This window comes from Nuphar pumila, chromosome 10 (assembly GCF_984573655.1).
Source record: "Nuphar pumila chromosome 10, dmNupPumi1.hap1.1, whole genome shotgun sequence".
NCBI classification, from domain to species: Eukaryota; Viridiplantae; Streptophyta; class Magnoliopsida; order Nymphaeales; family Nymphaeaceae; genus Nuphar; species Nuphar pumila.
Window position 1 is genome coordinate 83,856,126 of NC_143258.1, and position 17,282 is coordinate 83,873,407.

General features: G+C 38.2%; 2 protein-coding genes across 3 annotated transcripts; one reads left to right on the forward strand and one right to left on the reverse strand.

Moving 5' to 3' along the window:
- The first annotated feature begins 707 nt into the window (after positions 1-707).
- Positions 708-6,552, forward strand: LOC149827109 (anthranilate phosphoribosyltransferase, chloroplastic-like). 2 transcript variants are annotated; one of them, XM_090019171.1, is made up of 11 exons: positions 708-886; positions 1,369-1,609; positions 1,704-1,847; positions 2,402-2,563; positions 2,695-2,778; positions 3,503-3,691; positions 4,729-4,819; positions 4,962-5,021; positions 5,239-5,357; positions 5,863-5,997; positions 6,113-6,552. In XM_090019171.1, the coding sequence occupies exons 2-11, from the start codon at positions 1,418-1,420 to the stop codon at positions 6,173-6,175; spliced, it is 1,239 nt and encodes a 412-aa protein (XP_089875297.1). In that variant the 5' UTR covers positions 708-886; positions 1,369-1,417; the 3' UTR covers positions 6,176-6,552. The 2 variants fall into 2 exon arrangements, with proteins under 2 accessions (XP_089875297.1, XP_089875298.1); XM_090019172.1 differs by lacking the exon at positions 708-886 and having other exon boundaries at positions 1,293-1,609.
- A 1,873-nt stretch (positions 6,553-8,425) lies between these two features.
- LOC149827110 (glutaredoxin-like) lies at positions 8,426-13,021 on the reverse strand. Its single transcript, XM_090019173.1, has 4 exons — positions 12,876-13,021; positions 11,980-12,068; positions 9,224-9,322; positions 8,426-8,741 (listed from the first exon to the last, which is right to left on the reverse strand). Exons 1-4 carry the CDS (start codon positions 12,977-12,979, stop codon positions 8,659-8,661), a joined length of 375 nt encoding a protein of 124 aa, XP_089875299.1. The 5' UTR covers positions 12,980-13,021; the 3' UTR covers positions 8,426-8,658.
- Between the last annotated feature and the right edge of the window lie 4,261 nt (positions 13,022-17,282).

A 17,282-nucleotide genomic window follows, 5' to 3' on the forward strand; every position in this document is an offset into this window, starting at 1 on the left:
TATTGAGGCGTTGTATGAGGCATTTGCAGGCTTGAAGAACACAAGCGGAGCCCTCGTTTACCCTATAGGGTGACGTGAACTAAATGTATTAACACATAGTGACGTGAATTAAATGTTACTACCATTAAAACGGAACCCTTGTTGTATTCAATATGATTTTGTGATTGTAGATATAACTTGTTTTATCTTACTCTATGAGTTTAACTTAATTGTGGTTTACATGTGTATATATATAAAAAAATAAATAATATTAGTTAATTATAAGAAGTTAGTATTTATTTTATATTATTATTTATTAATAATTTTTATTTAAAAATTTTATTATTTTATTAATATTATATATTTTATTATTTTGATCGTGAAGTTTAAGCTTCAACGCCTGGCTTCATATAACAGGCTCAACGTCTCGCTTCACATCATCGCACTTATCAACCTTGATTTTGACAGTGAACGATAACGAAACATTTTCGAAAATTTGAAACCTGTTCAGGGGCATTTCCGTATTTTACAACGCCACTCTCCCCTGCATGAGAGATATAGAGGCGAGGGCCCGAATCTCCGTTGGTCCCATCTCTGCCTACGCAGAGAGAGAGAGAGAGAGAGAGAGAGAGAGAGAGAGAGAGAAGAAGAAGAAGAAAGGAGAAGCGAGGGAAAGATAGAGGAAGGGAGAGAGGCGCATTCTTCTACCGGCTGTCGTTCTCTGTTCTTTCGCAGTTAGGCGAGGAAGGAGAAGGCTTCCAATCGGATGAGTTTTCCGAGCAAGGCGGGGTGATTTCTTCTCTTCTTTGGATTGCGATTACAGGGTTATTGGACCCGGTATTGTGGTCGAAGCGGAGGCTGGAGTTCGGACGCTAGAATAGAGAGGTAGAATTCTCGAGAATTTGAGGTATTTGGAGATTTTTCCTTCCGATCCTTTTCGTTTGGAGCTGAGCGATCGTGGATTCCGTATGAAACGTTTTTAAAAGTTTGAAGTATTTGTGTGTTCGATTTTAGAGGAAATTTGCTGGAAGACTAAAGTTTCCCGAGGATTTCTTCTTGGTATATCGGGGTTCGTGTGTCTTTTCGGAAGATTACCTCGTGAATCTAGCACATTTGCGTCAAAGGAGCATAAAAAACTTTCCTTTATTGAGAATTTGGAAGTTTTTTTCTCGTAAATTTGTTAAGCGATTCGCGGAGGGTCGAATCATTTGAGTTTCTTGAGAGTTTGTTTAGTGGGAAGGCGACTCTTTGCATGCGAAGTTAGAAGCTTTGATTGATGGGTTTTTGGTTAGTCATGGAAGTAAACGTTGTTGTAGTATGAGGTAAGGGAAGAGCTTCTTGAAAATTTCAGCATTTCTATTGGTTTTAGCTATTTTTTTCTCCTTTAAGGTTCAAACAGAGGCGAGCAGAAACAGTGTTTCTCCACAGATAAGAAAAGATGGCCGTCATTAGTTGCAATTTCTCTGTTTTAACTTCACTGAGAAGTTGCAGCATCAAGCAAAGCCGAGTTGATCTTCAAAGGTGTTCTTTTCCATCAACATCCAATAAAGTTTCAAAACAGTTTTTGGCTTCGAGATCTGGTTTCCGAATCCCCAATCCAAACTGGCTCTGTTCTACCAACGCCAAAGAGGTACAGATGATCTGATACGTAGTTCAGGTTGTTGCTTTTGTTGTTGGTTTTATTCTTATATTGATCGCTTATGGTTTTTTGTTTTGGTTTTCAGTTGTTGGAATCACTGATTGAAAGAGTTAATTTATCTGAAGATGAGGCGGAGGCCTCACTTGATTTTTTGTTGAGTGAAGGCGATGAAGCTCTAATAAGTGCATTTCTTGTTCTTTTAAGGGCCAAAGGAGAGACATATGAAGAAGTAAGGCTTAGGCATGGATATCTTTTGTTTTCGTATTTTTTTTCATTTCTGCATGATTTTGTATCTGTCCTCTTAGACTAGAAATTGTTTCCATGGTCACTGGTGATATTCAGTGCATGAACTTTACTGATGTGCATGAAGAGCTTGGTTTGATCCAGGCCAAGCTATGCTTCAGCCTGTTGGGTGTAACTAAATGGGCCTAAATTGAAGCACAGCCCTGTTCTATCCTGTTAGGCCCAAGTTCAGGCAGATCCCAGTCTCGACTGAACCTCAAGTGTGCCAGGCCCTTAGCCTACCAAATTTGGTTCTTTCCTGGCACATCTTCTGGAAGTTACCAAATAATTAGTCCACTTTCTGCTCACTGCTCCTAAATTTTAGACACAAACATGTCCAAGAACTGGGCCGGGCCTTGTTCATTTTCACCGCTAGTGTATAATGTCAAGATGTGGAACCCAAATGTTGGTTAGGCAAAGACCGTTGAAAGAAAATCTGTGTCTGCATAGTGAATTTGTTATATTCTTTTTACTGAGTTTATGGTGTTTTTCTGTAAATAGATCACGGGATTGGCAAAGGCAATGATAAAACGTTGCAAGCAGATCAAAGGGCTTGCTGATGCTGTTGATATTGTTGGAACAGGTGGTGATGGCGCAAACACAGTTAACATCTCAACTGGTGCTTCCATATTATCTGCTGCTTGTGGAGCGAAGGTTGCAAAGGTCAGGATGGCTTCAAATAGGCTATGATTTTGAAGCTAACCTTCTTTTCTGACTTTTTATTTAACCTTTACAATTGTGCTTTATTTTAATTGATAAATAGAGGAGAGTGATTACTGTAATTTTTCTTGCAGCAAGGAAACCGCTCCAGTTCTTCTGCATGTGGAAGTGCAGATGTGCTCGAGGAGCTAGGTGTAATTATTGACTTGGATGCCGAGGTCAGTATACAAAATTTATTGATATGTAATTGCTTTTAGGTATATGTTACATTAAAATTATCATACATCCAAAACATGGTAATGAAAATATCACAAGTATAATTGCAACTGAGCTATTGATCAATGAATTTCAGTGTAGACAACTGAAATTTGAAATCGCAATGATATATTGATGTTCATTTGGAGATGCTTATGACCTGTTTGTTTCATGGGGTGGGAAGGGAAGTGCCTTCGGTATGAAAGGTACATCGAGAAACATCCGTGCCCCACATGGGCGTCACATTTACCCATGGTATAGCACTTCTCCAGGAGGCCTTATGAAAGGGTTTTCATTTGAAAACTCTGTAGGTCAGGAGAAACGTGGGCCCCATAGCATCCTACATGGGGCTTGTTTTTCTGTGGGAGGTGTTTGCTTCATCTACCACAGGAAAATGACCCTTTTCATACAAAATCAGTCCTTTTCCTGTGAACAATTAGGCCCTTAGAAACAAATGTTCAAGGTACAACAAATAACATTATTTTCCCTCAAGTGTTAAAAGCCATGCATACATGCATCATGTTACAGGCCATTTATATATTCTTTACAAAAGGGGAATGAATTAAACTATGAGTCGATAATTACCTTTGTTTCATGTAGTATTCTTGTTCTTTGTATGTTCTCTTTTTCTCTTAATTGCTGATTTTTAGGACTGTTCATGATAAAACTTGTCTTTTGTGGAACCAGGGGGTAAAGAAATGTATAGAGGAAGTAGGGATTGGTTTTATTATGAGTCCTGAGTACCATCCGGCAATGAAAATTGTTGCTCCTGTACGAAAAAAATTGAAATTGAAGACAGTATTCAACATACTGGGCCCAATGTTGAATCCAGCACGGGTTCCATATGCTGTTGTTGGTGTCTACCATCAAGAACTGGTAATTTAAAAGTTTCCTTCAATATTCTCATTAGTTTGTATTTTTCATTCTTCCTGTATGTTCCCTTTTCCTGTACTGCTCTCTGGTTGTTTAGGCTGAGGAATGGTTATATCTTCACTTTTTATTAAGGAATCTTATTAATTTAATGTACTTTGTAGTTTGCTCTCTTTATTCTTCTCATTTATTTTGATCACTTCACTGTAGCGACTAGCAAAGTTGTGTTTTTCGCTCCTCGTTAAGTCTGATACATGACACAAGGACCGATTGCTATGGTATCCAAATAGCAACTTTTCTCATCAAGTTTCATCATTAAAGATATCATTCCAGTCATGAAAGCTTGCTGCCTTGAGAATCACCCTCTGCTTCTTTTGGAGTACATCAAAACTGGCTTCAATTTTGTGTAGGGAATTCCACTCATCAATCCCCAGGATGAGGATTTATTTGTCAGCCTGTGTTCATCTTGAGGTGGCCATAGTATTGACTCTTTCTGGGTGTTGACTAGAATAATTTGACGTAGGTTCTGTTATTGTTCATTGAACCATATCTCAATATGTACATCAGAGTAATTTCCTTGGCCACATAGAGCATGTGATTTATGATGAATTGATGATGGTGATTGACAACAAATGTTGTCCAATGTATTTCCCATCTATAATGAGTCATACTTGTATGGTTATTGCATCTTCCAGAAGTCTTGCATGTTCTTTTACATAGAATTTTTCACTTCTCCTTTGCCTTAATATAAATATATTTGTTTTCTCTTTTCGAGTGTCAGAGGAAGGCTTTTTTCAAAGTAGTTGAGTTGGGGTTGGGGTTCCGGTGAGCCATAGTTAAATTAAGGACATAGTCATGACATTTGATTTGAATTATATGTGCTGTATCATGTGTTAGCAACTGTTTTTTCTTTTGGTGAAGTATCAAAAAATAGATATTGTAGAACTAATGGAAAGAACTGCAATGCATCAGATGGTTCTCCATTTCCTTGTTCATTGAACTTTTTCAATTTTAAGATTTAAGGGATCAATTTCCTTTCTTAGGTCAGTAAGATGGCGAAAGCTGTACAGAGATTTGGCATGAAGAGGGCATTGGTAGTTCATTCAGAGGGACTGGATGAAATGAGTCCTCTTGGTAATCACATTTTCATGTTTCAGATTACCTGTCCATTTCTTCAATTATTACCTGTCCATTTCTTCAATTTCAGAAATGTTTAACTTTTGTAAAATAGTTTGGATTATACCTGATAGGTTCGATTTTTTTTCTTTTTTATCAGGTCCAGGATTCATTCTTGATGTTAGTCCAGAGAAAATTGAGAACTTTCCCTTCGATCCATGTAAGCGTTTCTTTTCAATTACCTCAGCAATTGTCAAAATCATAAAAGAATTAGTACAGGCACACATGCAAATTTATGTTTGAATATCAAACGGACTATCAACTTTTGGACAGAATGGCATGAATGTAGCTATCTTGGAATAACATCTCAGCTTTTTTTTGTTTTTCCTGCCATTTTAGTGTGATTAATGGTGTGTACATACTGTTTGTATTCGTAGTGGAGTTTGGAATACCACGCTGCACTTTGGAAAGCTTGAAAGGTGGTGGACCAGAGTTTAATGCACGAGTGCTTAGTGATGTACTCTCCGGTGATAAGGGATCAATAGCAGATGCTTTTGTAAGTTCCTTTTCATTTCTGGTTAATAGCATGCAATCATTTCTTTTTATTATTCCAAGGAATGCTAATGTTCGTCATCCTATGCACTTAATAGATTAGTATCTTATGCCATCCTCTAAATGGAATGATGAAATTTTGCTATGGTGGTTATTCCATCTCATGGAGAGTGGATCCTGTAAAACACTGGGTGAGATTAGCAGTCTCACCCAGCGTTTACAACCACAAAACCCACCCCCTGTACTGCAGCTCAGTACAAGTGGGACCCACAGAGGGGTGGGTTTTGTGGTTGTAAACGCTGGGTAAGGTTGCTAATCTCACCCAGCGTTTTACAGGATCCACTCCCCATTTCATGCCTGTGCACATCAGTTCCTAATTAATCTCCTTTATTTGCCTGGAAGCCTATCTTTGCCTCCATGAGGTCACCTCAAAGTTTTCAGATTTTTGAAGGTTGCACGAGACATTTTATTGGGCATCTTCTAATGCTTTGTTTCCAAAATATTTTTAGATTCTGAATGCAGCGGCTTCCCTCTTAGCTTGTGGGCATGTGAAAAACCTTGCTGAAGGAGTAGACCTAGCTCGTGAAACACAACAATCAGGAAAGGCTATCAAGACACTGGACTCTTGGATAAGTGTTTCAAATGTAAGTTTTTTAATTTCCTCTGTGGCCTTTTTTACTTTTCTGATTCAATTGATGTTTATCCGGAAAAAAAGTGGTGAATAACAAGCTTTGGGATTTTCTCTTTTTCTGTGTGCAGCGTTTAAGAACTGCTGCATCTGAACTAAGTAGGGAAACAATTAAAAATGCCCAAGTGATATAGCATATCAAAGAGAAAAGTAAAAAATCACCTTTGATCCAAGGTTCTTATTAGAACATTGTTTTAGTTATTTTTCATATGTTGTAATAGACTTTTATGTCTGTAGCTGAAATGATTTGTTGAGAAAGTTGTATTGAAGGATTTTTATACAAAATGGACCTCTCATTGGATACAGGCGTGCGCGGACATGCTCACTTACATGCACGCACATGCAGACAGCAACCTATACCCATATATCCAGTTTCCTGCTTGCAAGTGACCCCGTTTGATCCAGGATCCTCAAGTTGGATAATCCACAATGTGGTTGTTAAGATGTTCTCATGTGAATGATAGCTGTAGCGTTTGGACATGACTAAATTATATGATGCTTATGTATTTCTGATATGAAAGTGGGATGCAATCATTAAGGAATTTGAGTTGAATATTGATAGATGTAAAACTCCATAGTCGGATCTAGATGAGGTATATGAACTTGAATCCAATAAGAATATGAGAATATTCAAATCTAGATCTCCAATTTCACTTTGTGCTATTTTACATTTAAACCTATGTCTAATAAGGTTGGGAAGCTAAGGGGGCATCTGAATCCCTCGGATATTGGAAATCACCAGATAAATTGATCTGCCAATCTTTCATCCTACCCCTCCACATCTTTCCCTGTATCAGCAAATCTCTCGTCCAGCCCCTTTATATCAGGGATCTTAAATCCCCACTCCAGGTTAGATCCTCCAATCTGAGGCCTGAGGCATTCAACCCCCCCCCCCCCTAAGGGCACATCTGAATACCGTGGATTCACGGTTTGAGGTTGGATCTCAAACGGTGGTACTATGAAACCGATCCAACCCAATATTAAGGAAGTTTCATTCTCATATTTACGATATCAAGCGTCTCCTAAAGCTTTTAAAGCATGCAGTTTCAAACTTATGAAGTGAGCTTCTTGAGAAGCTAGTTTCCAAAGTTCTAAGAAGCTTCCTGTAACAGTAGTTTGCCTGGCTTATCAAGGTGATCTTTCAATACACAAAGTTTGCGCAAACAAAAGTGCCTCCTGAGCTGAGTATAAAAAATTGACTGCTCTACTCAACTCAGCTGGTTTATTGTCCTGCTTATTGGACCCGGGTATGAGCGTAGTACTTGATCCTTCGATCATGAGAAGTGCACGCCATTCAATCACTAGAGAACTGGACTATACAAATACAAGATGGAAAGTGTGGCCACATCTATAACCATATCAAACTGGATATTGCATCACGGATCAATGTCTTACCCATTTTAATATGAATGTTGATATGGTGATCCATATGCTTGAAAATGGATACGGTTTGAATGGACAAGCATCCCATGCTGCACTTGTCTCTACACCTATCTGGATATGAACAATGTAGACATTGCAGAAACCATCTTGTGAAAATTAACAATCTTGATTCAATATCAAAACCTATTTGTATAAGCATGCGTGTGGATTAGATGCCCAACCACATGATAGGTTAAGAGTCTCCATCGGTGACACGCCCAATCACCTCAAGGCAGGTCAGTCTGTGTGATTCTCTTTGTTCTTAGCAGGGTTGAACGCACTTCCCTCCGTCTAAACAGCTCCAAGAAGGCGTTGGTCTGATTTGATTGCCTCAATGCTTAAATCTAAGGTAATATGAGATCTTAAAATCTCAAAGGTACAAACTTGAAATCGCCCCCAAATCCATGTATTTTGGGGGTATTGGGGATATCAGAAGTAGAGGGTCTAAGATCCCTAATTTGTAAAGCCTCTGATCTGGCATAGCCCCAGAGCAGATTAGACCCTCGTTCTGAGATATGAGGCATTCATACGCGGATACACCCTCCAAGGGAGTTCTGAACCATGAAGGAGAAAAAATTGAGACTTCAAAAGGGCTCATGCTAAGTTGGACGGGTGAAAGTTATAACTCAAGACTCGGAAAAACTGCCCTTCTCAGGCAAAGTTCTGAGGGTTGGATCTGATCTTAAAATTTGATCCTTAGTCCAACTTAAAACCCTCAATCTTGGTGCTTTTGAAGCATAAATATCCGAGGTTTGGATCTGAAAATTGTGTCTGACCTTGAATCTTTTTGCCATCAGAGGCACTGAAGTCTGAGGTTTGGGTCTAATATTAGACGTTGTACTGGTAGGAGACTCAGATCTCTTCTTATCCATAATCCAGCCATTATTGGAACCTCAGATTTTGGGTAAGCTTGAGCCAGAAACCAAGTTTTGATCCACCAAATGCTACCCTCAAGAATCACATGGGCAATTCACATCTTTTTTTTTATGATTCATAGGCAATCACATCAGAACTACCAAAAAGGAGCTGATAATTCCAACACTATTCGTGATATACACAGCAATACACCTTATTGAACATGTACGGGTTTCATGGTAGAGGATATTTGGCGTAAGGAGTCTGACTTAATATACTGCAAAAGTTTAAAAAAAGAGAACACTATCCTGGGAAGAAAAGCAAAGCAACAAATTTAAAGCTAGCTGGCCGGAGCATTGGGTAGGGCACCAGCATCCGTTAGCAGGGGCACCAGGTTCCCTTTGTTATGTGTTTCCGTGACCGCTGTACAGCAAAGAACAGAATAAAAAGTAAATCTGTAAGGCCAAGCAGCAAATACACCTCTCTAACCATCTGTGCGTGCGCACTTGCATGTGTGCATGTGCGGGTGTATGTGTTAAAAGGTCTCATAACCCTTGCTCTTACGTGATTGTTGCCTTCACAGAGACAGACTAAAACAGGGAATGTATGTACACCTTTGAATAAGTTCGTACCATTCCCAGGTCCATACTGGATATTCGCATGCTCATCCATGCTAAGTTCCAATGGAAATGGCAGAACACATGTTTATGCAGGGATCCACACAAGTGGACAGGGCAATAAGCATTAGCCAAAAGTATTTGCCCATTCTCCATTGGTACTCCGATGGACAACAGAGCAAACAGAAATTGGCAACAATCAGGAGCACATGGAATTGCCAATCACCAGTTTCAGTGACAAGCAACGATATGTGAAATGGTAGTTTGCAAGTTAAAATGATGACTAACCATCGCAACCACCAATGTGGTTTCCACCGATGAACACGTTAGGCACAGTGCGCTGTCCAGTCCACTCCAACAATGCAGCCTGAACTGCACTTCCATCACCTTCATATAGGCAAACATTCAATTAAGTGCACATTTCCAAGTCAATGCTACTATAATGAAGCCACAAAATAGCGAGACTTCAATCTTTTCTTGGTCTATTTATAAAATTATAAGGCATAATCCTCGGCTTTACAGAAAAATATTACAAATCCAGTGATATATATGCAGTCAATCTAAAGAAATTGGCCTTATAGATTATGTTATCCACTTGACCAACAGGGCACATAGTAATAAGAAGCATGACAAGAAGCGGCAAACACAGGAAAACGAAAGTCAACCTGATGCTTAGACGCTCACAAGAGGTCTTTTATGTGGTGCCACATACTGAGTTTTGGTATAAAGCCACACCAACCATACATTTGCAACATTAGCGCATAGCATGACCAGGGGAGCAGCTCTGAAAGGGGACCTGTACACATGATTTTTCCCTTTGTCATAGGCAACCAGTCCACCCACTTTGATTGGGTTCAAACTTCAAACTTTTCTTTTTCATGACAAGGTAGGGTGACAAGCCTTTAGAGGTTCTGCACTCTGAAGGAAACCGGAACTGCAAATTCTAGTGGATATTTCCTTCCTATAGAACACATTTTTCATCCAGGAAAGTGCCGTAGAAAATTTTAGTGTTAGCAAACATGTGAATCATTTTCCCATGCAAAAGCAAAAGGTAAGACGTACATAACAAAAGCTTCTATGAGGAATTTGTGAATAAGCCGAGCTCCTTGGAAGCAGACCAGAGTCTTGGAGACTCAGACTCACCTATAAGCTTGTCTGAACTTGGTAACTATGTTCATGTGCCAGTGCAAAAGCCCAGAGGCTCGCTATTTTCATCTAACATTATACACAGACAAATGGATACTATTGATAACACTCACCATTCCCAAATGCTTGGATTTATCCTAGTGGATGCATCTCTCATAATAAAAAAGGTTGGATTTCTGTTTTCATTGAAAAGTTTCTCAAAACTTCCTCAAACTCCAAAAAGTTTTGGTAGACAAGGAGTCATTCTAGCAAGATAATGCCTGGACTCAAGTGTTTTGTGCATGTGCATGCAAATGCATGCACGTGATAATATTGGAGGAATAAATAATTTGACTTTTATCACTACAATAAACCTAATTATAATTAGCAATTTAGCACATTAAGTGAAGGAGATGCAAAAATGTAATCAAGGAATAGACTACAGTCTTGCCTATATCTGATGAAAAAAGAAAAAAGGAAGTTACTATCGCTGGATTAGCCTGAATTATCTCTTTTGGATATTAGCCAAATGTAGTGATGGTATAAAAAATTTGACTGACGTGAGTAGACATAGTCAACTGTATGTGAGGCATGCCTTAATTATATCCAAAATGTGCTAGGCCATGTTTTATGTCTTCTCACATCAATACTATTATACAGGCCAAAATGGAGTACCTAGTAACAACAGTCACCACATAATAACAAATCTATGGAATATAAGTGATACCTAGAAACATGTTACTGTTAGGCATCTTCTACCAAAAAATTGAAAGTCAAATGATTTTACCGGACTGAAAAACTCTTTTTCATAGCAAAAGAGAGTGGCAACGATGAGGCCACCATTTTTTTTTTTTAATTTAAAGGCAAACAGAGGGTAGCCCCTCATGGGATTCAAACCTAAGACCCCCTGGCTGTGATGCTATCAAGTCGCTATCACATTCACTGATGAACTGCCTAGTAAGGTTATCCAAAATGCAAATGGTGCAGGTACAACCTATCAATGGTTATATCACTCATTGACATGGATTTATATACTAAATGCATAAAGTATACATATTTAGCAAAGCTCCATCCCTACTGATAATGTGAACTTTTAAATTTACCGACTTATATTTCTTAAAGACAGGGTAGGCAATGAAGACTGAATTTTGTGGCATTTAGCAACTGGACTCCCAATTCTCTCATGACACCCTTCACAACTGACCATCAATAAAAAGAAAAAAAAAATCATCTAAAGCTGATCTGGATTGAAATTTTTAATATTGATGTTAACACTTATAGTGTGTATATGGTAAGTACAATGCCTTGAGAATTGCCATTGAAATCAGCTGTTTATCTTCCTCTACGATCGCAATATAAACATGATACCAGAGTTGAGTACTCATCCTTCTAAATTATTCTAGACTTAAGAATACAAGTAAAGCTGATATCTACCATAATATATACACCTATGAAATGGTCATTCCTCAAGTGCCAATAAGTTCTAGCTCTTGCTTAATCAACCTTTTAATTCATCTGAACATAATATAAAATTCCTTCCTCTCTAGTTTTTTGTTTTCAAAACCAGTAACACTTCCTTATAACAAGCACTTTGGTAAATATTATGCGATGTCCACAGAAGATTAAGAGATGGTTGGATGGAATATTCTACCGAGGATGGTATTGCTATATCATTCATCTGTTACAAACTTTCAATTGTAATTCTACCATGATGACGCAACCATGAACCTTGAAAATATATTCAATTCTGAAGAATCAAATATCTAAAGTTCTACACAAAATCTGAAGTTAAAACTATGAACATATTTGCATCAAAAACCTAATCCAATCATGCATACCTAACTCAAAAAGGAAAAAAATGAACAACTCAAATATAGAAACTCTAAGATTGATAAAAATTAGGAGGATGGCAGACTCACTTTCCACATCCAATTCGACCACCTTAAATTGTGCTCCTAACTTTGACAGTAGCTGCTTAACTCGCGTGCAATATGGGCAATACGTTTTACTGCAGTATTATAAACCAAGAATATCCAAATAAAGAAAAATTCAGGAGGTCCCAACGAAACAAAATATCAAAACAAGAATAAAACCAAACCATGAAAAATGAAATTCAAAATCACCAACTACAGATAATGAATAAAATAACATAAAATTAGAAATAAATCAACTTCTATCAGTAAAACAATCCCAAAATTCACGAAATAGCTGATCGCCTTAAAAAAATTACTAACCGCAAATGAAAATGATCTGCTAAAACAGCGCACAAATCAAAACACCAACAACAACGTACACAAATTTTATATTGAAGATGACAAGATCATTAGGAAGTCAATACACGAAAATCATGACTTATAAAGAAAACGATCAAAGCTTCGTTGGTCAAAGCAGAATTGCAAAAAATTCAGATGATGGCAAATAAGAAACAAATCCCCATTTTCCAATATAAAAGCAAAAGAAAAGCATCTATGTTGGAAAACACAAAATACAATTCTATCAAAGAAAAAAAAAACCGAAAAAACCGAAAAGAAAAAACTATACTTTTCCCCTTTCCGATCCCAATCTCAATCCCAACCTAAACAGGAAAAAAAAACGTAATTCCCTCCGGACTCCAATCACGAACCGACACCCAAACAAAGGATACGACAAAACTCATGTATTCCGATTCTGGTCCCGGATCCAAACAGAAACCCCAACTAAAGGAGGAAACCGACAAACTCGTTTTTTTCCCAACTCCTCGTTGAAAAACTCCTGGTTTATCCATGAAAATCCAAAAAAAAAATCCGGAAAAGGGGGATAATTTTGAGAGCAAGACCTGAAGACGACGACGGAGTTGTTGGAGACGATCTCCTGAGCCTTTGGGAGCGCCATCTTCACCTCTTCTGGATCTGCCGTCCCCCGACTGAACCAACTTCCCATCTTCCTTCCTCACCACCACCGCTCCCTCTTAATGCGCTCAACGCGGTCGCTCTCCCTCTTTCTCTATTTGTCAGCCAATCAGAATCTGACACGTTTTGCTGATCAGACTGGTTCTGGACGTTAGTGGAAGGGACTGATGAAAGGTCAAGAAGGGTGCGCCAAGGTTGACTGTATCGATTCGTATCGTATCAGCTAAAAACGATGCCAAACTGAGCTGATTCGGTTTATTTTTAAATAAGTTTTAAAAATTGTTTAAAATAATGTTCTAATAATTTTCATATTATTTTAATATTTGCTTGAGACATTTCATTTTTTCTTAAATTGCATTTTTTTTCGTTTGTTTTAGACGATAGCAAATTTTACATGAAAGATTTTCAAAGATCCAAGATTTTTTTTATGTAAAAATTTTCTCTATTTGTGGATATGGAGAAATTTCTCATATGACAAGCTGCTTCCCCCTCTTTCTATTTCTCTTTCAATTCAATTTTCACGTCCACACAAAAAAAAACAATTTTTTTTTATCATATAAGAATTTTTGTCACCTTCAAAACATAGCCTTAAGAGCTAGTGTTTTATTTTGGAAAATATTTGTATGTAAAAATACATATTATATATAAAACATAAATAGTAAAAAACTCCACAAAAAGTGTTTTATCACGTAAATACTAGGTGAAAGATGTCATGTTTTTTATTTGAAGGTATCACATTTTTTTGTACAATAATGAACTTTGGGAATATCGTGATAAAATTGTGATATTTTCAAAACATGCGATATTTGTCAGCATGCTGGGTCTATATTCGAATTTCAAGACTCAAACGTCTTTATATATATATATATATACCTCACCGAGAACATGACCACCAATTAAATTCAGGCGTCAGAAGTCAAAAGAATATCTTGCATTCTAAGTTAGCTATTTTTCTTTGTATATTTTTAAAAGCTTATATAATAATCAAAATATCGTAATCTGATATATCTTCCCCACCAGGAAGTCTATGGAGATCACCTCAATATAAAATTCACACGATATTTTAATGCAAACGTTAAAAAATTATTAATGGGGTTATTAAAGAGTACAATACTATCCAGACTGCAAAAGTGAGGACCTATAAGCTGGCTAAATAATCGGGATAAATTTTTTTTTTTAAAGGCAAGCTGGGTTTAGGCAGACCCCCACCAGTTACTATTCAACATACTACTGAGGTTTGAACCTGCAACGTTTCACTACAAGGAGACGTGCACTGACAGTTCCTACCAACAACACGGAGTCCCCTTGTGGTATAATCGGAGTAATATATGGTAATAGCATCATGAGGAACAAACGCTCATTTTTTATATTTTTTTATTTTTGATTATTTTTCATGAAACTAACCTTACAGATATGATCTACATGTTTTTCCTAGTGTGAGAAGATTACAACACATAGGTAGGTTTTTAAAGGCTTCAAAAATCAATGGCCTACATTGTGTGATACTTTTCCGAGTCATAAAATCATATTTTTTTCATTGAAAAAACATGATCCAAAAGTGAGTTCTCACTATTTTGAACATGATCTGAATCCATCCATCAGGTCAGATTGAATCAAAACAACATGGACCACGGAGATCAAGAGGCATTTGTATGTAATGGTGCCATTACAAATGCACCAACTGTGCTGAACTCATCTGTGCCATCAAATTGAACACAAGAAGTTTAGAAAGTGTGGCTCAATTGACATGGTCAATATTTTTCATAGTAAAAACTTAGTTCTGTATGATTTCTACCCATGTTTGCTAAGTCAAATACTCATGAAACGGTCGTTATGGAAAGTGCCTTCTGACTTGTGTGACACAATGCCAAGATGGTGACACTACTTTCATGTGAAAACTTTGAAAAATATTGAAAAACTTGAGATATGTATTTACATGTTTGCTTTGGTCACATGCAGAATGAGCCATTACAGCTGAGAAAATAGAAGCTGTCATTATTGGTCACAAGGTCAATCTCGCGATCAAGAATCACAGGAAAAGCAATGAATATTCTCAAGTGATAATCACAATCGCAACTATCACTTTTTTATGTTTCAGTAAACTTGGTAAAGTGGTGTGCTTGTGATTTGCAATCACAGGATATTGAGAAAATGCAAAAATCACAAGGTGTTCCAAACATGTCTGAATCATTTATATTCTATAGACTGGTCAATTAATTATATCAGGTATGCTAACTTTTCAGATTCAGATCGGATATCTGACTAAATCTGAATCCATTTAGTCAAATTTGGCAACATAAGCAGCACGGGCCGATTAATAATCAGGTCCAGGTTCAGCATAGAGTATTATATCTAAATCCAAATCTGAGTCTGGCGGACATCCGAATCTGAATACATGTAAATCCTACATGTGATTAGCTTTTTAAGCTAGTCAGATCCGGATACAGTTTTAGCTTTTTCCATCCAACTCCAAATCCGATTAGGTTGGACTAAGTAATGCCTATATCAAACCCAATCTAGACTAATTAAGAGGGTTGGATTTGGCTTGCCTGGGTCTGGAATAGGCTAGACTGAGCCAAAGGAGTTCCAGCCCAAGAATACTTGCCTAGACTTCACCTTGGTATTTAAACATGCTAGGCTAGGCACACAGTTTGCTTCATAAGCCAAGCTCTATTTGAAAGTCTCAATCTGCCTATCGTATGGGTCTACGTCAAATAAGGTTGGGCCTAGGCCCAGCCAGGTAGACTAGCATGCCAGTCTACCGGCTGAGCCCAGTTTTCCTCTAGTGGTCACAGCCAACTTGGCTAGGCTTAGTGTACTCCATCCTAGCTATGATTGTCTGCATATCCAGGCTTGTAAAAGGCTTTTGCTTTGGCAGCTCAATAAAGTAAATTTGTGGATTTAGCTAAGTGGGTTGTGGCTAGGCTTATTGGGGTTTTATTGCCATGTCAGTCTTCAATACACACCATACTTAGTGTCCCGGACCAAGCTTTCAGAATGGGGCGTGTGCAGTGTAGAGCTCTACATTCTATGCCCGTGACACTTAGGAAATGCTAGTTGATGTGGTAGACCAGGCCATGACAAACTATGGCTGCACCAAGGAGAGAGAGAGAGAGAGAGAGAGAGAGAGAGAGAGAGAGAGAGAGAGAGTGTTTCCTGATAATACTTTTGTGATACATACCTCTTGAGAAGTCCGTAATGATAATAAAGTCGAATTATTCAACTTGATCCTCAATACTTTTGTGATACATACCTTTTGAGAAGTCAGTAATGATAATAAAGTCAAATTATTCAACTTATTCCTCATTAATCACTGCCAAGGATCCAAATGGCTGGAGTTCAGTTGGTCCGTCGCTTAGAACCTAACACGCTATTTTTGGATACGGATCTTGGAATAGAACCTGGATGTGCTTTGCGATTGGTTTCATGATTAGTTGATCGGGGTGTTTTTAGGTTTCAGATGAACTTTTTTCTATTGCATGTGTTTGAATCCAGATCAAATCATACCCAATTGTGTTTTTACATCTAAATCAGTACCACCAATTTTTCTACTGGATTCAGTACCACCAAACAAGATCATAACTTAGGATTCAACTGTGATTCATCAGATCTAGTTCAGATTCAGATCCAGCATGGGACTTGGTAATTAAACTTCTAATTTAGATCAACCATGATTCAGCCTGAATCTAATCGTGCATTTACACCCTGAAATTCACTGCACCTCTTTTAACTAGGGATGGCAGTGGACCGGGGGAAAGCGGGGCAGGGCCCCGCCTCGCCCCGTTTGGACCGGGGATGAAGGGTATGAAACGGGGATAGAGGCGGGGATGAAGGTTAAAATCCATTCCCGTTCGGGGATGGACTTACACTTTTCCCCGCCCTGCCACGATCCCCGCCCCGCCCCATCCTCAGTCCTTCTAAAGGATGGCAATATATTACGGGGAAACGGGGCCCCGCCCCGCCTCATACCCGTTTGAACCGGGGATGGAGGACATGAAACGGGGATGAAGGCGGGGGTGGAGGTTAAAATCCACCCGTGCGGGGATGAAGGCAGGGATGGAGGTTCTAATCTTGAGACGGGGCGGGGGTGGAGACCCTGTCTTGCCATCCCTACTTTTAACATTGTAGGAACAAGAATAGAGTGATTGATGGTAGAAACTAAAAATCAGGATGTGCATACCATGCTGTCACTTGTACAAGCAAATGTTCTAGGAATTACGATAAAATGTGGAGTTGTTGGAAACATAGTGACAAAAGTTAAAAACGGAAAAATATCAGCAGCCAAAAACTTGTGAGATTAAATCTTTTTGAAAATTTTGCATTTTTTGGCAAAA

What these genes read in the sequence shown, in the direction of transcription:
- LOC149827110 (XM_090019173.1), bottom strand. Translation starts at nt 12,979, where the DNA reads ATGGGAAGTTGGTTCAGTCGGGGGACGGCAGATCCAGAAGAGGTGAAG. An exon ending in GGTCGAATTGGATGTGGAAA is followed by an intron (nt 9,323 to 11,979) that starts GTGAGTCTGCCA and finishes GCCTATATGAAG; the next exon opens with GTGATGGAAGTGCAGTTCAG. An exon ending in CCACATTGGTGGTTGCGATG is followed by an intron (nt 8,742 to 9,223) that starts GTTAGTCATCAT and finishes TTTGCTGTACAG; the next exon opens with CGGTCACGGAAACACATAAC.
- LOC149827109 (XM_090019171.1), top strand. Translation starts at nt 1,418, where the DNA reads ATGGCCGTCATTAGTTGCAATTTCTCTGTTTTAACTTCACTGAGAAGT. An exon ending in GTGGAGCGAAGGTTGCAAAG is followed by an intron (nt 2,564 to 2,694) that starts GTCAGGATGGCT and finishes TTTTTCTTGCAG; the next exon opens with CAAGGAAACCGCTCCAGTTC. An exon ending in GAACTTTCCCTTCGATCCAT is followed by an intron (nt 5,022 to 5,238) that starts GTAAGCGTTTCT and finishes TTGTATTCGTAG; the next exon opens with TGGAGTTTGGAATACCACGC.